General features: G+C 34.8%; 1 protein-coding gene across 2 annotated transcripts; it reads left to right on the top strand.

Annotated features, from left to right (window-relative positions):
• The first annotated feature begins 641 nt into the window (after positions 1-641).
• LOC144957796 (uncharacterized) lies at positions 642-7,116 on the top strand. 2 transcript variants are annotated; one of them, XM_078889226.1, is made up of 2 exons: positions 642-1,145; positions 4,776-7,116. In XM_078889226.1, the coding sequence occupies exon 2, from the start codon at positions 4,807-4,809 to the stop codon at positions 5,209-5,211; it is 405 nt and encodes a 134-aa protein (XP_078745352.1). In that variant the 5' UTR covers positions 642-1,145; positions 4,776-4,806; the 3' UTR covers positions 5,212-7,116. The 2 variants fall into 2 exon arrangements, with proteins under 2 accessions (XP_078745352.1, XP_078745351.1); XM_078889225.1 differs by having other exon boundaries at positions 679-1,408.
• The last annotated feature ends 8,663 nt before the right edge of the window (positions 7,117-15,779 follow it).

The raw sequence follows: 15,779 nt of genomic DNA on the forward strand, positions 1-15,779 counted from the left end.
ATAATAATAATAATAATAATAATAATAATAATAATAATAATAATAATAATAATAATAATAATAATAATAATAATAATAATAATAATAATAATAATAATAATAATAATAATAATAATAAGTAATAATAATAATTAATAATAAAAAATAAGAGAGAAAGAGAAGAGAGATGAGAGAGAGAGAGAGAGAGAGAGAGAGAGAGAGCGAGAGAGAGAGAGAGAGAGAGAGAGGGAGAGAGATGAAGAGAGGGCGAGAAAGAGAAAAATGGTGGGGGGGGGGAGGAGGGGAGATACACTGATAGAACGAGACGGAGTTAGATAAAATTCCCATTAACATAATTTATTATTATAGTCGAGAATCATTTACATTATAACAGCAGTTAGTCAATATAAAATATCGACTAAACTGGGAGCATTCTCATCAAATAACGATCTTAAAATAACGATCTTAAAATTACTTTCATATCGGAAAAAAAGGATATCAGATAGAGAAAAAGTAACCTATTAAACCCGAGACCACCACAATATCGATGGCATTGACGAGCTACAAATAAAAACGACTCCTTATTTTCCCGAATGATTGCTATAAATAATATGTATAATTTTACCATGATAGCATTGATATATTGATGCAACTATATATATAGTTTTCTATAAAATTAGATAATGCAAGAACAGTCATAGCTGCACTTGGCCCAACACATAATCACTTTCTTATTCAAGCTAATAGATATTCCAATCCATAGGAAGTTTGAAAATTTGGTTTTAGAGTGGTAAACACCGAATTGCCCAATTTATTGTGTTTATTATTTTAGTTCAATTCATGACAGTTTATCTACAATTTTATTCAGTTTCAAATTGGGGCAATATAATATCGGAATCCTACAACATGATTGAAAACTCCGTCAAACACATAAATACCTTGTCAAATGAAAGATGTTTTAACTATAATAGACGAATTTGATCTTGAATGTAATTTTGAATAACAAAGGATTTTAACCATTTCTTTACACAAGATAAGGAGGACTGAAAGAGAGCAATTTGAAAGGATTATGTCAATTTTATTGTTTTGCCATGATGTCGAACATAATACGACATTACAGAAGTATCTTCTACGAAGGCTCCTGTAACTTATGTGAAATCTACACGGTAAACATCTTCTAACGGTCTTTTGACGCTTGTCATCATAATATACCACTATTTGATTTATAAGGATTTTAATTTTTGCTTCACATGCAAATACGTTAAGTATATAAAAAATGAAATTAGATTCCGCTTCCAAACGGCTCAAACGTTCAAGGCAAAAATAGACACACCCAAAAGACCTGTAGAAAAAAACTCCTCATTTGCCATCGGCTTCAAATTATTATTGAAAAATGTTACAACTCCGGAATAGAAAAATAGAAAATGAAGTGAGTATTGCAGTTATATAGAGTGTTTATATATTTCATTACCGCCAGATAACGATTTGAAATAGCCTAAAATCTAGTTTTTGCATCGTTTTTAATCTTTATTTAGTCTATCTATTTATCTCTTTTTTTTGGTGAACATTTCGGAAAAATACTACAATCCATATTCCTGTTTTAGTTGGGCTTTTAGAAAAAAAAAAAGAGAACTTTGACTTAAGCAATTTTTGATATGTTATTTTTTTTCTACAAATCTTTGCGTCAAGCATCGTTTGAGTCAATTTATCTCTTTTTACAAAAATCAGGACTGTATTGTAACGAATTATAGCATCTTTCTGAAATTTTACCACACAAAAAACGCGAATAGTGATAATGAACAATAAAAAAACTAGTTGTTTCTATAATTTGTAGTAAAATCCTATTTTAATTTTTATCGGGTAGTAATGAAAATAATAAACACCCTGAGGTCATTTCTTAACTGCTCGCAACAAAAAAAAAATTGGAAATCTTTCTCTGTATGTCTCTCTCTCTCTCTCTCTCTCTCTCTCTCTCTCTCTCTCTCTCTCTCTCTATATATAATATAATATATATATTATATATATATATATATATTATATATATATATATATATAATATATAGATAGATAGATAGATAGATAGATGGATAGATAGATAGACAGATAGATAGATAGATAGATAGATATACGTGAACGAATGCTCGAAACAATATTGTAGAATTAAACATAATTATACTTGAAATATTTTATAAATAGCTTCTTTAATCAAAAAGTTGAGCACTAGTAGTTCATGGTATTTGTGTTTTATCATTTATAGTAGTATTTACGCTTAATTTGCTTTCCGAGTTCCGGGTCAACAGCAACTCATTGTATGTAGAACTAAAACAAAAACCTTGTCGCTAGCTTATTTCTCATTTTATATGAGAGAACTGGAAATGAATATGATAAATAAATATTTTCCAAGGATTAAATTTTGCCCCGCTCTCAGCGGTATTCGAACAAGTAACCTACAGGTCAAAGGCAAGGCTATCACTAAGACTAAAAAATCTGATAAAAGCATGGTGATAAAAAAGACCAGACTTCTTGTTGAAATGTCAGTGTTTTAAAGCAAATTGATATTGAAAAACAGTACAACTCCAAAAGATTCGCTGATAAGGAGTTAACAGCCACTAACAATATATCATTGGTCGCTAAATTGAAAGAGGAAATAAAAATTCAGCGCAAATTATTTTCAATAATACTTTAATAACACATTGATACTATGCAGTCTACTAAATTATTCTGGTTTTTAGGATCTGTCAATGCTATTGTAACACATTACTACTATACACTCTACTAAATTATTCCAGTTTTTAGGGTCTGTCAAGGCTATTGTAACACATTACTACTATACAATCAACTAAATTATTCTAGTTTTTAGGGTCTGTCAATGCTATTGCAAAACATTGCTACTATACAGTCTACTAAATTATTCTAGATTTTAGGTTCTGTAAATGCTATTGTAACACATTGATACTATATGTATACAGTCTCCCAAAAGATACTAGCTTTTAGGTTCTGTAAATGCTATTATAACCCTTCTAAAGAGCTTTGAGCACGTTTAGTGGATATTACGCTATATAAAAGCTCAAGTTCTTTTTTGGTTTCTTATGTTTTTCTCTCTGCTTTGTCAAGCATTGCGTCAGACATACTTCATTCAGATCTTTGTGACTGGTGTTTGGTTGCTTTTTGCACCTATGGCATCTTGTGGCATGACACTCGCTTTCGGATCGGATGGTCCTGTGTTCGAGCATAGTTGAGTCCTTGGAAAAGACTCTTTTCTCACATTCTCTTACCGTGCTCAGGTCTAAAATGAATACCTGGCCATTAACAGCGTTGTCTTTGTTCGAAAAAAAATATAATATCGCTTAATAGACGCCATGTCCCGTCTTACATTTTAAGTCTTGCTGTTGGCCATGAACCCCTTGTAAAGGGCTTTTAGCACGTTTAGTGGGTATTGCCCTATGTTGGGTTATTCTCTGTCCCCATTGGGTATATAGGTCTGCCCAACTTGGCGGAAAGTATTTTATAATAAACAAGCGTTTAATCTAAAATCAGAGATTAGAGAAGACTTACCAATTTGATAAATTAGCATACGTCCTGATTGGTGGAATGCAATCACGTGATATGTAACTCAGTTATTTGGGGTCAGTTGCCGTTTTGACGAGTCAGCGAGCAGGTTGAGTTTACACTTACAATTTGTAGATGAAATATCGAGAACGTTAAGATAAATATGAATCAAGGTAAGATAATATTAAATGCGTTTATATCGGATAAGATCGAATGAATTATTTATGCTCTCTTTAGGAACCGCAAGAAAATCGTCGCATTCGCACGATGCAACCAGCATTTTTATTATTCAGTTTTCTTTTGTAAATCGCACAATTTATAGAAAAAATAGCTATAATATGGGACAATGTGTTATAGAGCTCATAATTCTTATCAATATAATGTATATAATGTATGTGTTGCTTTCCTGTTTGAGTAAGGAAAAACACTTTTTTGTGTTTGGTGTGTGTGAAATTTGGGGGAAATTTCTGAAAATGGCTGGTGGGAAAACGCATAAGTTGCGATCTCGAGGACGAAATAGAATTTAGTTTGATGTTATTAATTAGTAGTATACAAGATCATCTATTCAGAAGTCGTCCCATTAATTTGTAAGGAGAAGGGTGTTGTTTGCTGTGTGTTCACCAAAACCTGAGTTCGAAATAAAAATGGTGACGAGCCATGAGTACAACTCAAATGTACAGCCCTGAGAATGGTATTATTATGTTGATAACTGTTGATACAACTTGCTGATAAGCGAGTTAATACTAGATACGTATATTGAAGGTCCTGGATGTAATACACCGTTTTTAGTATTTGGTAGTATCTATTTAGAAGTTGCTCCATAAACGAAAGGGGACAATAGTGTGTGCAGTTTGATTTTTTTACGCATTATAACCATGAGAATGGCATCCAGGTGTAGATAACTGATGAGAAACTTATTAAAAGTTGAGCTAATAGCAGCCCTAAGTACGTCAAAAAATATAACCCTGAGAACGGCATCACTGTGTAGTTAACTGATGAAACAACTTAAGTAAAGTTGAACAGAGGAGAATGTCAGAATATTAAAGGCGGCTTGCGAGTGGTGATCATTGCTCAATGTCTTGATTGTTAAGCTCTTGATGTGATATTGGCCGATGTATGATTTTATGTATTATTCAAAACCAAATCATGGCATAACACTTAACTTTACGTTATTGAAAGTAAAACAGAAAAAAATCACCTGTTAACTAGAAGTTCCAATTACTATGATTGATTTGTCTTTTTATCAGATACCCAAGACTCCGAATCTGCCTAGTCAAAATGGAATCTCCTGCCCAAGACGATTCATCGAGAGGAGTTGAAAAGGAGGCGAGAGATCTGTCAGTTATCGAAGTAATTACAGACATGAACGATAATTGGGAACAAAGGTTCCAATCGCTAAGCGACATGGTGTTAAAGAAGAAAGCTAAAGTGACAATGGATGATAATGAGATTGAATCGGATGAACCTTTGAACAAACGTGTTAAAATAACACACGATATGAGTGAGGATTCTGATGGAGTCGAGCTCGAAGTGGAAGAACAAACGTTGTGGAAGTCAGCAGAAACTAATGACGAAATAGGCGACTATTTCCTCACGCAATTCGAAGAAGATTTAGACGAGACAGAGAAGTCAGGGGATTATATAAGAACTGATCTGGCTAGGGTTGTGAATCGGGTTCAATAATAGACTGAGCAAAGAAATGTTAAACAAAAAGTGGGATTCGCACTTACGACCAAAGAACGGTGGTACTCTAGCGGTACAAGAGGGTAAGAAAGAGGTGTGTGGCAGCATTTACCAATAAAACCTAAAAAGCCTGAGTTGAAACTATCTAAATTTTTTTTAAAGCATCGTGAACGCTGCAATAGCAATGATAACTACAAATAAAACAAATATTAAATTACAAACTTAAGTTACAAATTTAAGAAAAATTGTGCGGATGCTTTATCGTATTCAATTTATTAGGAATGTAGCGGTTGTAATTGGGAAGAAAGTGTTGAGCTTTCCAGCTGTAAAATTTGGACCTCTTTTTTTATCAATATTTAGATAAAGATATTATTGCGCTGATACTTAATAAAGGTAATTTTGTTGCCTTCTTGATTTTGTCGCATAGAGCTAAAATGGTGGCAAACTAATATTCACAAAGAATCCAATGAGATTAAAACTCCTGAGCGATCTTTAACAGTTTACACTGATAGCAGTTTCTCAGGTGTGTGGTGCAATAAAGGTGACATAAGTACAGGGTGACAATGGTTTGAGAAGGACAAAACTAATCATATCAATTATTTAGAAATAAAAGCAATGCTGGAAGCACTCGCGTTTTTAAATTCTGAGTTGATAAACCAATGTGTGAAAAGTATGTCATATAGTAACACTGCCACAACATGTATCAACTATCGGGACACAAGTCATTCTGTTGAAAACAATGACATTGTGTTTGGAGGAAATTTTATATCGAAAATAAATGTTTGATAAGTGAATCACATGTCCCTGGGAAATAGAATGCCATTGCATACAGAGAATCGGGATGCAGAATGGAATTTAAACCCATACAATCTGAACAAAGCTATAAAACATTTGGATTGTGTACCAGATTTAGATTTATTAGCAGGTAACTCCAATACTCCTTTTCATAGATTTGATTCTTTTCACCATGAAAAACAAGCGGAGAACGTTGATTGGTTTTTCAATTGGATACTTTAAAAATTGTATGCTTTTCCTTCTTTCAGCATTCTTGTAAAGGTAATTTTTAAAAAATAAAGACAGAGCAACAGAGATAATAGTAGTACCCGATTGGCCGACACAGTTGTGGTCCCCACTTCTCAGACAAATAACGACAAAGAAACCAATTCGCCTACCACACAGAAGGGACCTTCCACTTCTTCCTCATCTCCAGGAATAGCACGCACGATAAATTTTAAGAAGGAAGCTTTCATAATATTAATTGTCAGATTTAGATAATAATTCGGTTGTTTTAACTCTACATTAATAGAGGGAAAACATGAAATCCAACTATACATATATAATCAAATGTCTAGAATATGTGAATTCTCCACAACACACCGCTGTGTCAATCGGAGTATTTGCTCATTTTCTTTCTAGTTCATTTGCAAAAGGATCTATCTATAATACAATTAATTTGGCTAAAAGTGCAGTGCCAAGTTATTTGTCTTCTCTTGGCTATTATAATTATGGAACCCATGAAACTGTTGCCAGGCTTCTATGAGGTGTTTACAACAAAAGACCAATTCTACCTAAACACGCGAAGACGTGGCATGTTGATGACGTCATAAATTATATTAAGGAATGACCAGATGTTTGTTGTGTGTCTTTAAAACAATTAACGCTAAGATTGGTAATGCGGTTGAGTCTTTAACTGCATAAAGAGGAAATGCTATACATAATATAAATGTTGAGGATGATTGGGTCTAAAAAGATAGATGTGTTAATGTATAGTCATCTATTTTAAAAGCTCTGCACCTAAAAATTATGATTTACCAAATAAATTGAAATAAATTTCGTATGAACTTTTATGTATCCTTGCTCACCTCAAATAAAAACCTGCCTGTCAAAGGATTTGAGACAATCTAACCAATGATTGATTTCTTATTTAAACCATTTCACTCTATTGCTCGTAGTACATTGTTCCAATGGGTTAAAGGAGTTTTAACATCAACATGTGTGAACACATATATATTTACAGTACACAATACGCGCTCTGTAACGACTATAGAGAGTCATGTGTCATTGGAACAAACTCCGGCTTTATTATCACACGTGAGTAAAATAAGTCTTTTGTTATTTTTGACCGTTAAATGTTAGGGAAAGCGATATAAAATCAAGATTCAATAGACTGAAATGCTCTGATATATTTCTTTTGACATCGGATAGCTTGGAATTAAACGAAATAGAATTCAAGAAATTATAAAATTCTTATACTGCTATTACTAAATGTGTTCAATTTAAACATTAAACTCTCTCTACTAAACTTTGATTAAAAGTCAAACAAGTTTGTTCAATTTTCTGTTCATATGAACTCGAGAGAGTTTAAACATATTTTCACTTTACTCAAGGATGCCAATTCTTTATTACTGAACCATTTTTATATTTATCATTCAGACTCAACTGATAAGCAAAACAAGAGATTTACATTTCATCTTTAAAAGCCAAGGCCGCAAGTAATATGCCCAGGCCGAACCAGTTTCCCAGTTTAGTGGGTGTGGAAATGAATGATTTTCATTTTCGATATTTAAACGAGAAAATCATTTTCTTCCTCACACACCGGGCAGGCATAAGACCTCCTTGGATTGCACGACTTGGCTTCAAATTATTCTGCAGTATATGAATTCGACTGTAACTTGAAATCAACTCAATTCTGACGATTTATTTGTATTCGAGGGCTTAGAGAGTTGAATGTGACAGCCATTGTTACTGGTAAGGCTGAAGTAGTATGATAATCTTCACTCATTGAAGAAGAAGAAGAAGAAGAAGAAGAAGAAGAAGAAGAAGAAGAAGAAGAAGAAGAAGAAGAAGAAGAAGAAGAAGAAGAAGGAGATTATTATTACGGTGGATGAATATAGATCTGAAGAAATCATTCTTGATTGTGGGTTTCCCCAGGGTTCAGTACTTGAACCGGTTATTTTTGTTCTGTTCGTTGGCCTTTTTTCTAACATCATCAGAAGTTTCGTTGTGTCAGACCATCAATACATCTGTGGAAATGGACTACGACATTGGCTTTCATTATAACTTCATGGAGATTCCTAATTATCTTCTGCTCTCTCTCTATCTTTCTCTCTCTCTATCTCTCTCTCTCTCTCTCGATTACACGTTTCACCCCCCTCATTATTTATACATCTGTCTACCCAACCATCTTTCTCTCTGTCTCTCTCTGTGACTCTCTCTCTATCTCTCTCTCTATGTGTGTGTGTGTGTGTGTGTTTGTGTCTTTTGCTTCCTTCTCTGTTCTCATTATTCATATAGCTGTCTATTTAATGCCTCTCTCTCTAACCTTCTCTATCTCTCTCTCTCTCTCTCTCTCTCTCTCTCTCTCTCTCTCTCTCTCTTTCTCTCTTTAAATAGGTTTTGATCTCAGACGGTCTGTATATATGCCAGGCCGTATCAAGTCTGTAAACATTCTCTCATTCATCATGTTTAAATGTAATACAACTGAAATTTGTCACGGCTTTCGCAGCTTTCCATATTCTCTTGGGTGATTTCTTCTCACTAAATACTTTCAGACATTTGGTGTGTTTGTACAATTTATATAAGAGACAGAAAGTGTTTGTATTTTATTTAAACACCTACCATCAATACACAAATGTTACGTTTAGTGATTTGACATTGAACAGCCACACACGGAAGGAGACCCTAAGTTCCACGTCTCCACATTTTCATTTTAGTCCCGAGATAGTCAGTATCCACAATTCAAACGAGCAAAGAGAGTGAGGAAGACAGAGATTGACTGCGTGCATGGACACTTTAAAACCAATTATAACGTCACAAACATACAAGGAGAAACAACACACAATACTCACGAACCCACAGTGTCTCGTGGGATATAAAAAACAGTTCACAGCAACAACACAGCTGATAAAAATATTGAACCAGGACACACAAAAATACGTTCTCAATACATGCGATTCAAATCGGTATTGACGTTTCTTCCTGGTCATAAGACATAGAAATTATGGCTGCTGTCTGCTTTTCATATTTCTATCGGAAATGGCAACTGTATTATGACTATGGGAAATACTTATGGATATATGGATGTGTGAAAACCAGCTAGTGTTGTTGTGTATTATTGTCGCCATTTTCTCCCGAAGCCAATAAGAACGAAGGGACGTCACTCATATGTTGTTCTACAGTTGCCGAGTAGTAAGAAACCATATTAGTTGTAAATAGTAGATATAATAATAAATATAATAGCTTAGACCAATTAATTCAAATAGTCCAGTAAATTTTGTTTGGCATCTTTTTCTAAATTCATCTTGTACAAGAAAATTGTCTGCTGTCTAGACATATGCCGACCATGTTCTGGTTATTGGGTGCTAGAGCTGAGTGATTTTCCTGTCAATGTTTGATAATCTTGTTTTCCTCATTGAGTATTATCGATGTACACCGATGAAGTTTAACATTCTGTTTCAGTCATTGTGTAAGTGAGATATGTTGTTGTTTTTTTACTCTCTCAAAGACTGGAAAGCAGTGTTCCTTCCAATCAATTTACGATCATAACGTTGAAAATTGATGTGTATCTACAAGTATGTGTGTTTGTGTTAATGTGTTTTTGTGTGGGTGTGTGCGTGTGTGTGTGTTTGTGTAGTTGTGTATACATGTATTATCGGATGAGTGGGGGTTGCCATCTGAAGATTATTCAGTTGGAATAAGGAGTCCTAAGAATTACAGTCCGGAGGCCTATAGAAGCCGTTCGGAGGTCATCTAAAGGATTCTCAAGCCACCCGGAAGCCCTCAGAGATGTACGAAACTTTTCAGACGTCGTCCGAAAGTGAGGCTTTCCAGAAGCTCCTCGTGCCGGAAAGTCAATCGCTCTTTGATCATTTCTGGAATTCGTTCTGGTATTGTGGGCGCGAGGTAGAAGCGCTATTAATATGACCAGCGCTAATCAGTATCTGATAATGAATAGTGCCAAACCGCTATTCAGTTTTGGATGCTAAATAGTGCTAAAGCTTTATTCAGTGTCTGATTCTGAATGCTCGCAAAAAAAAAACAAAAAAAAAAAAAACAAACAAAAAAAAAAACACCACGTGTATTCAGTACATAGATGTCAAATTGTTGTCTGATATTCAGTATCAATTTTTTTTTATCATTTTGTTTTTGGAGCTGTAAAAATATGGTCAAGCTGGATTTATAAAAGGTTTATAGTTTGTAGGATTTATTTAATTGGTTCATTTCTTTATTTTTTTTTTATCACATACTGAATTCATTTATTTATACATTTTTAAGATTGCTTGATTTCACCTTGCTTTAAGTCGTAAGAAATCAGACCGGCAAATTAAAAAAGTAATGAATTGAACTTTTATAATGCAATTTCCACTTAACGTACTCTAAGCGCTTTACAAGGGGTCACTGGAGAACAGCAACACTAAACCCATAGAACGGGACCTGACGCATGTTTACGGTATAACAATTTCTTTGGACGTTGACAACGCTGTTAACGGCCGTATACTCATTTCACACATGAGTATGGTGAGAGAATGTAAGTAAATATCCTTTTCCAAGGACTCATCTATGCGCCGAGCGAGGCTCGAACCCAGGATCTTCTGATCCGATAGCGAGTGTCATACCACAAGACCAAATGTCCCACACCCAATCCCCCCCCCAACTTTGGGGGACCTTTGATTATTTCTTACTGGCTTGAAGTCTATATTTTTTCAATTTGAATTTAATTTTAAAACCCTGACTCGTGTGTTAAATAAACTTTGTATACAATTACATTTTTCTTTTTCTTCCGATTTTACGTCATATAACGTTAATCAATTAAGGAGCAGGCACCTGTGTAAGATAAATTACATTAATTGTAGCACGCCTGACTGGTATTCTGAAAATCTGAGGTTCGATCCCAAGTCGTCGTGGACTGATTTTTTTGGGATGTATTTTTTTCATGTATTTTTCTTTCTTGCTTCGTCTGGCAACTTTTATACACACTTGTTCAGTTCTTTATCTTACTATCCATATAGAAATGACGTATTCTGAAGGGAAAAACACGCCACGTATTAAATTGAAAAATCTGCTTTAAATATCTACTGATTAGAATAACCCTCATCTTGGCTATGTAGTATGTGCGGCTTTGTGGTCTAATGGTATGACAGTCGCTTTCGAATCGAAGGTCCTGAATAAGTTTAGAAGCCTCTAACAACCGGACCATAACTTATGCAAATCTGAAATTTCACCCATTTATCACAATTTATGTACATACCTTTTCAGGAAAATGAAATATTGAGGGAACGGGGTGGTCGCTTTAAAGGAAGGTTGTCTCTACATTCAAGCAGGATGGGGAAGGTTAGTTGTTAATACTTTTATCATATTGATGCCCTTCACAGCATACGAGTTTCAAAACTTGAACACTATATTAATCTTATAATATAATTTAGCTAATTAGATTTTTTATAAAACTAAGGCTGTAAAAGCCACTAGACCAATCGTCACCAAATGTTGCATGTTGTTTACAATGGACATGAAGATGGTTTGCTGCTTGTATTATCAGATTCATCAGACATCGTGATGATGGCATCGAAAAAAAAAATTGTTTCGTAAAATCTAATCGAAAACAAACAATCGATATTTTCTTTCTGCTTTGCCTGTCCTTTGCTATTGTTAACTTATAGCCCGACACTGAAACGCACTAAGGCCCATGCATTGATGTCATTTTTATGATTTTGGACCGCCCAGTTAGTTGTCGTTAGTAGTGGTCAAGGAAACCAGCTGATGGTACCCAAGGACCGGTACAAGAGGTTGAAGAATAAAATAAATAATTAGCATGTTGATTGAGAGATGGGTCCTGTAGGTCGAGATTACAACTTTATTTATACAAATTAATACAACGCTGTTTCGGTTCCGTTGGGGAAATGTGAGTAAAGAATGTCTTTCCGGACTAAAGATAACGCCCCAACAGCTGAACTTGAATACACTCAAATGTTTCCTTTACAAATCATATATAATACATAAAACATAATACAGGGCATAACAGAGAGATGATTTACAAGGAAAAAATATCATCTCCCAAAACTAACTATACATTTGACTGTTTCCCTCCCAGCCAGGGTATCCGGCCAGGGCCAGGACAAAACTAAGTAATCTCACTCCAAGGCAAAGACAGAAAGCATGTTGTAAAAAAGATACAGGGGAATAGAAGACATAGTAAGTACCTCCCTGCCCACTATGCGAGGTCAAGAACCCCACCCAGAACAGCAGGACTTGAACCTAGGATCTACAGAATATAATTCAATGGTCATACTACGATTAGAAGTGTCGTACGATCATTTTCGGGGATCCCGATAGCTCAATTGATAGAACACTATGTTCACAATCAAAGGGACCGAGATTGAACCCGGGTGCGGTCGAGATTTTTCGGGGTTTTTTGTTTTGTTTTTGGACCTCCCTGCCCACCAAGCAGTGATCGGGTAGCTGGATCTGTGAGATTTTTCGTGGTTTTTTGTTTTGTTTTTGGACCTCCCTGCCCACCAAGCAGTGATCGGGTAGCTGGATCTGTGAGATTTTTCGGGGTTTTTTGTTTTGTTTTTGGACCTCCCTGCCCACCAAGCAGTGATCGGGTAGCTGGATCTGTGAGATTTTTCGGGGTTTTTTGTTTTGTTTTTGGACCTCCCTGCCCACCAAGCAGTGATCGGGTAGCTGGATCTGTGAGATTTTTCGTGGTTTTTTGTTTTGTTTTTGGACCTCCCTGCCCACCAAGCAGTGATTGGGTAGCTGGATCTGTGAGATTTTTCGTGGTTTTTTGTTTTGTTTTTGGACCTCCCTGCCCACCAAGCAGTGATTGGGTAGCTGGATCTGTGAGATCAGGCGCAAAGATCTTTGCAAAAGCCTAGCGTCCCATCCAGAAGGTAGAAATCAATTCTATTGTCCGTTTCACGCTAAAAAAAAACAGGAATAAACTTTGGCTCCTAGGTCCTAAATGTCTCTGATGGATTACTATAGATAGTATGCGCTTGGCTAAGAAGCTCATGACATTGCCATTCCGAAGTATAACGGACCAACACAAAAAACTATGTGTAACCATGAACTTTTATAGTCTGGTTAATACAGTTTAGTAACAATTACTCACAAACGGGGATGGCAAAATATAATAACAAAGGCTTGAGTCACGTCATCGTCCTATATATATACGATTATCTAAGATAAACTTACTAGCAAATTCTTTTATCCGATTTATTGTAGAAAAAACATCTGTCAACATTATGTACAGTGCATTTATTTGATAGACACAGCTGAATTCCTGCAAAAATGAATAAAAATGTTTGAAATGACGCCCTAAGTCACATCCTGGTAGAGAATGGGTTAACAACCTCCAGCTATTTTTAGACTCCATAGAATGATCAGATACCATTTGGATTTTCAAAACACTTACTGTACTGCTTCAGGAGGCACACAAGACATGCATTTTCCCCGTTAAGTCACGGTGCCTGTGATTTTGCTGCCCAAAGCTTATCGATAATAATATATACACCAGGGACTCTCCGATCCCTCCAACCTGTGTCAATCCCACCACCCACTGTTGATATCGTTTATTAAAGTAAGGAAGAGGTGAAGGAAATGGGGAATAAAAACAAAATTCAACAGACGGCCATATCATCCATTTCTATCTTGTGTAATAGCAGGCAATGTAAGATTATTGAAGAACAAGATTGATGAACTGATAATTTCACTATGTCGGTTTAATAGGGAATATCGTCAAGACTTCATAACACCTTAACCCTATTTTTATACTAAAATAGAAAGTCGTCCTATTTCCAGATTTGGTATCCATTTAGCCCCCCTGACGTGCAAAGAGAAAAATAATGGAAAGTCCTATTTATTTCTTATATGAGAGTCATTTGATCCACATGATTTTACTATGGAAAATTCAGTTAAAATCATGTTTTCTCATTAAATGTTCATAGGTTTACATCCTGTTGTTGTTTTTGTTGACATACTCGTATCAATATGATCCACAACTTACTGGCAGATGGCATCTATAATAATTGGCATAGGAAAATGTCTTTCCTGTTTGCTGTCCAGTATAATGAGCGCCAGTTTCAGTCACCTACTTTTCCATCAAGAAACATCGACTCAATCTACTCAAGAAACATCCAAGTAAGTACTAACTCATGACTTTTGATTATTCTTACACCTATCCTATGTAACAAAAAAGAAGTGATAATATAATTAATTTTATGATTGTTGAACCAGCTAGAATGGATCGCCAATATGAAGTGATGAAACAACAATGGATAAATGAAAGTGCAAATATATCAATTTAATATTTTTTCCAATACTTTCTTTTCTTTCGTGTCTCGCTTATATCTTCTTATTGTCTGTACCCTACCTACCCACATACCTGTTTGTAACTTATTATGACAAGTGATTTATTTTCTTGTACCGCAATTCAATCTCAACGCGAGCTTAGCGTGAATGTCTACATTATGTTTCAGTCATTTTGTAATGATATTATTGCTTTTGTATTTTTGAATTTGGTAACTAAATGATTCGTATGTTCTTGTTTCTTTTTTTTCAGCCATCCATTGTGTGGTCTAAATTATGTTGCATTGGACCTAAAACATGACGAATGGAGAAAGTGTAACATCATTGGCAGTTTGAATGGTCAGACATACACTGAGTTGCAGTCTGCTGAGGCAGCCCCAGTGCATGAGGAAGTTTGTCACCTACTATTTATTTAAAACTGAATGGTACCTATTACAGTTATCTGTGTAATGGTTGGTGGCTCGGAGGTAGCAGGCATCATTTGAAATCTAATTTGTGAGCATTGTTGGCGAGCTACAACTTGATAAAGTGACTTTGGGTTGTTTTTTTTTTGTTTGAGTTTTTTTGTTGTTGTATGTTTAAAATCATTTCTCTTCAATCATATGATACCTGTTATAAAAAAAAATATTATGCCGATCTCCAATGAGAATCTGAGTTTCAATTCGAATTGTTAGAATGCCATTCTCTAAACAGTAACAGCATTGTGAAGTATGTTTCTATTGTATGAAATAGTAAAATAAATATTACTTTGGTGTAAGATGAATTTATCTTTAACTACTGAATTGGCAGAATAGCAGCAATTAAGAATGTAAGATAAAGATTGAGATGTTGCAACACGAGTTCCAGGTAATGGATGATTTTCCCCCATGATGACATTGGTGAAGGTATAAATGTAGTGAAAATTGGTATAAATTAAAAATATTAACATCTCATCAATTTTTGGGTTTATTGGCTGCAAAATTACAGAGTAAAAGTTGTTTTTTTAAGATGAGAAACCAAACAGTTTTCTACTAAACAGCAAATAATATTATACCTCACATTATTTCCATAAAGACAACGACAAGAAGTAATTCCTTGAAACATTTGGGAAAAAGTCATTGTTTTGTAATCACATTACTCTCATATACTTTCATAATTGAGGTTTTGTTTAATCTCTACATCCCTTTCCCAATATATATATATATATATATATAATATATATATATATATACATATATATAATATATATATATATATATATTCGCCTAATCCTTCAGACACTG

The sequence above is a fragment of the Berghia stephanieae genome, chromosome 12, assembly GCF_034508935.2.
Source record: "Berghia stephanieae isolate SIO BIC M18660-M18661 chromosome 12, UCSD_Bste_1.3, whole genome shotgun sequence".
NCBI lineage: Eukaryota > Metazoa > Mollusca > Gastropoda > Nudibranchia > Aeolidiidae > Berghia > Berghia stephanieae.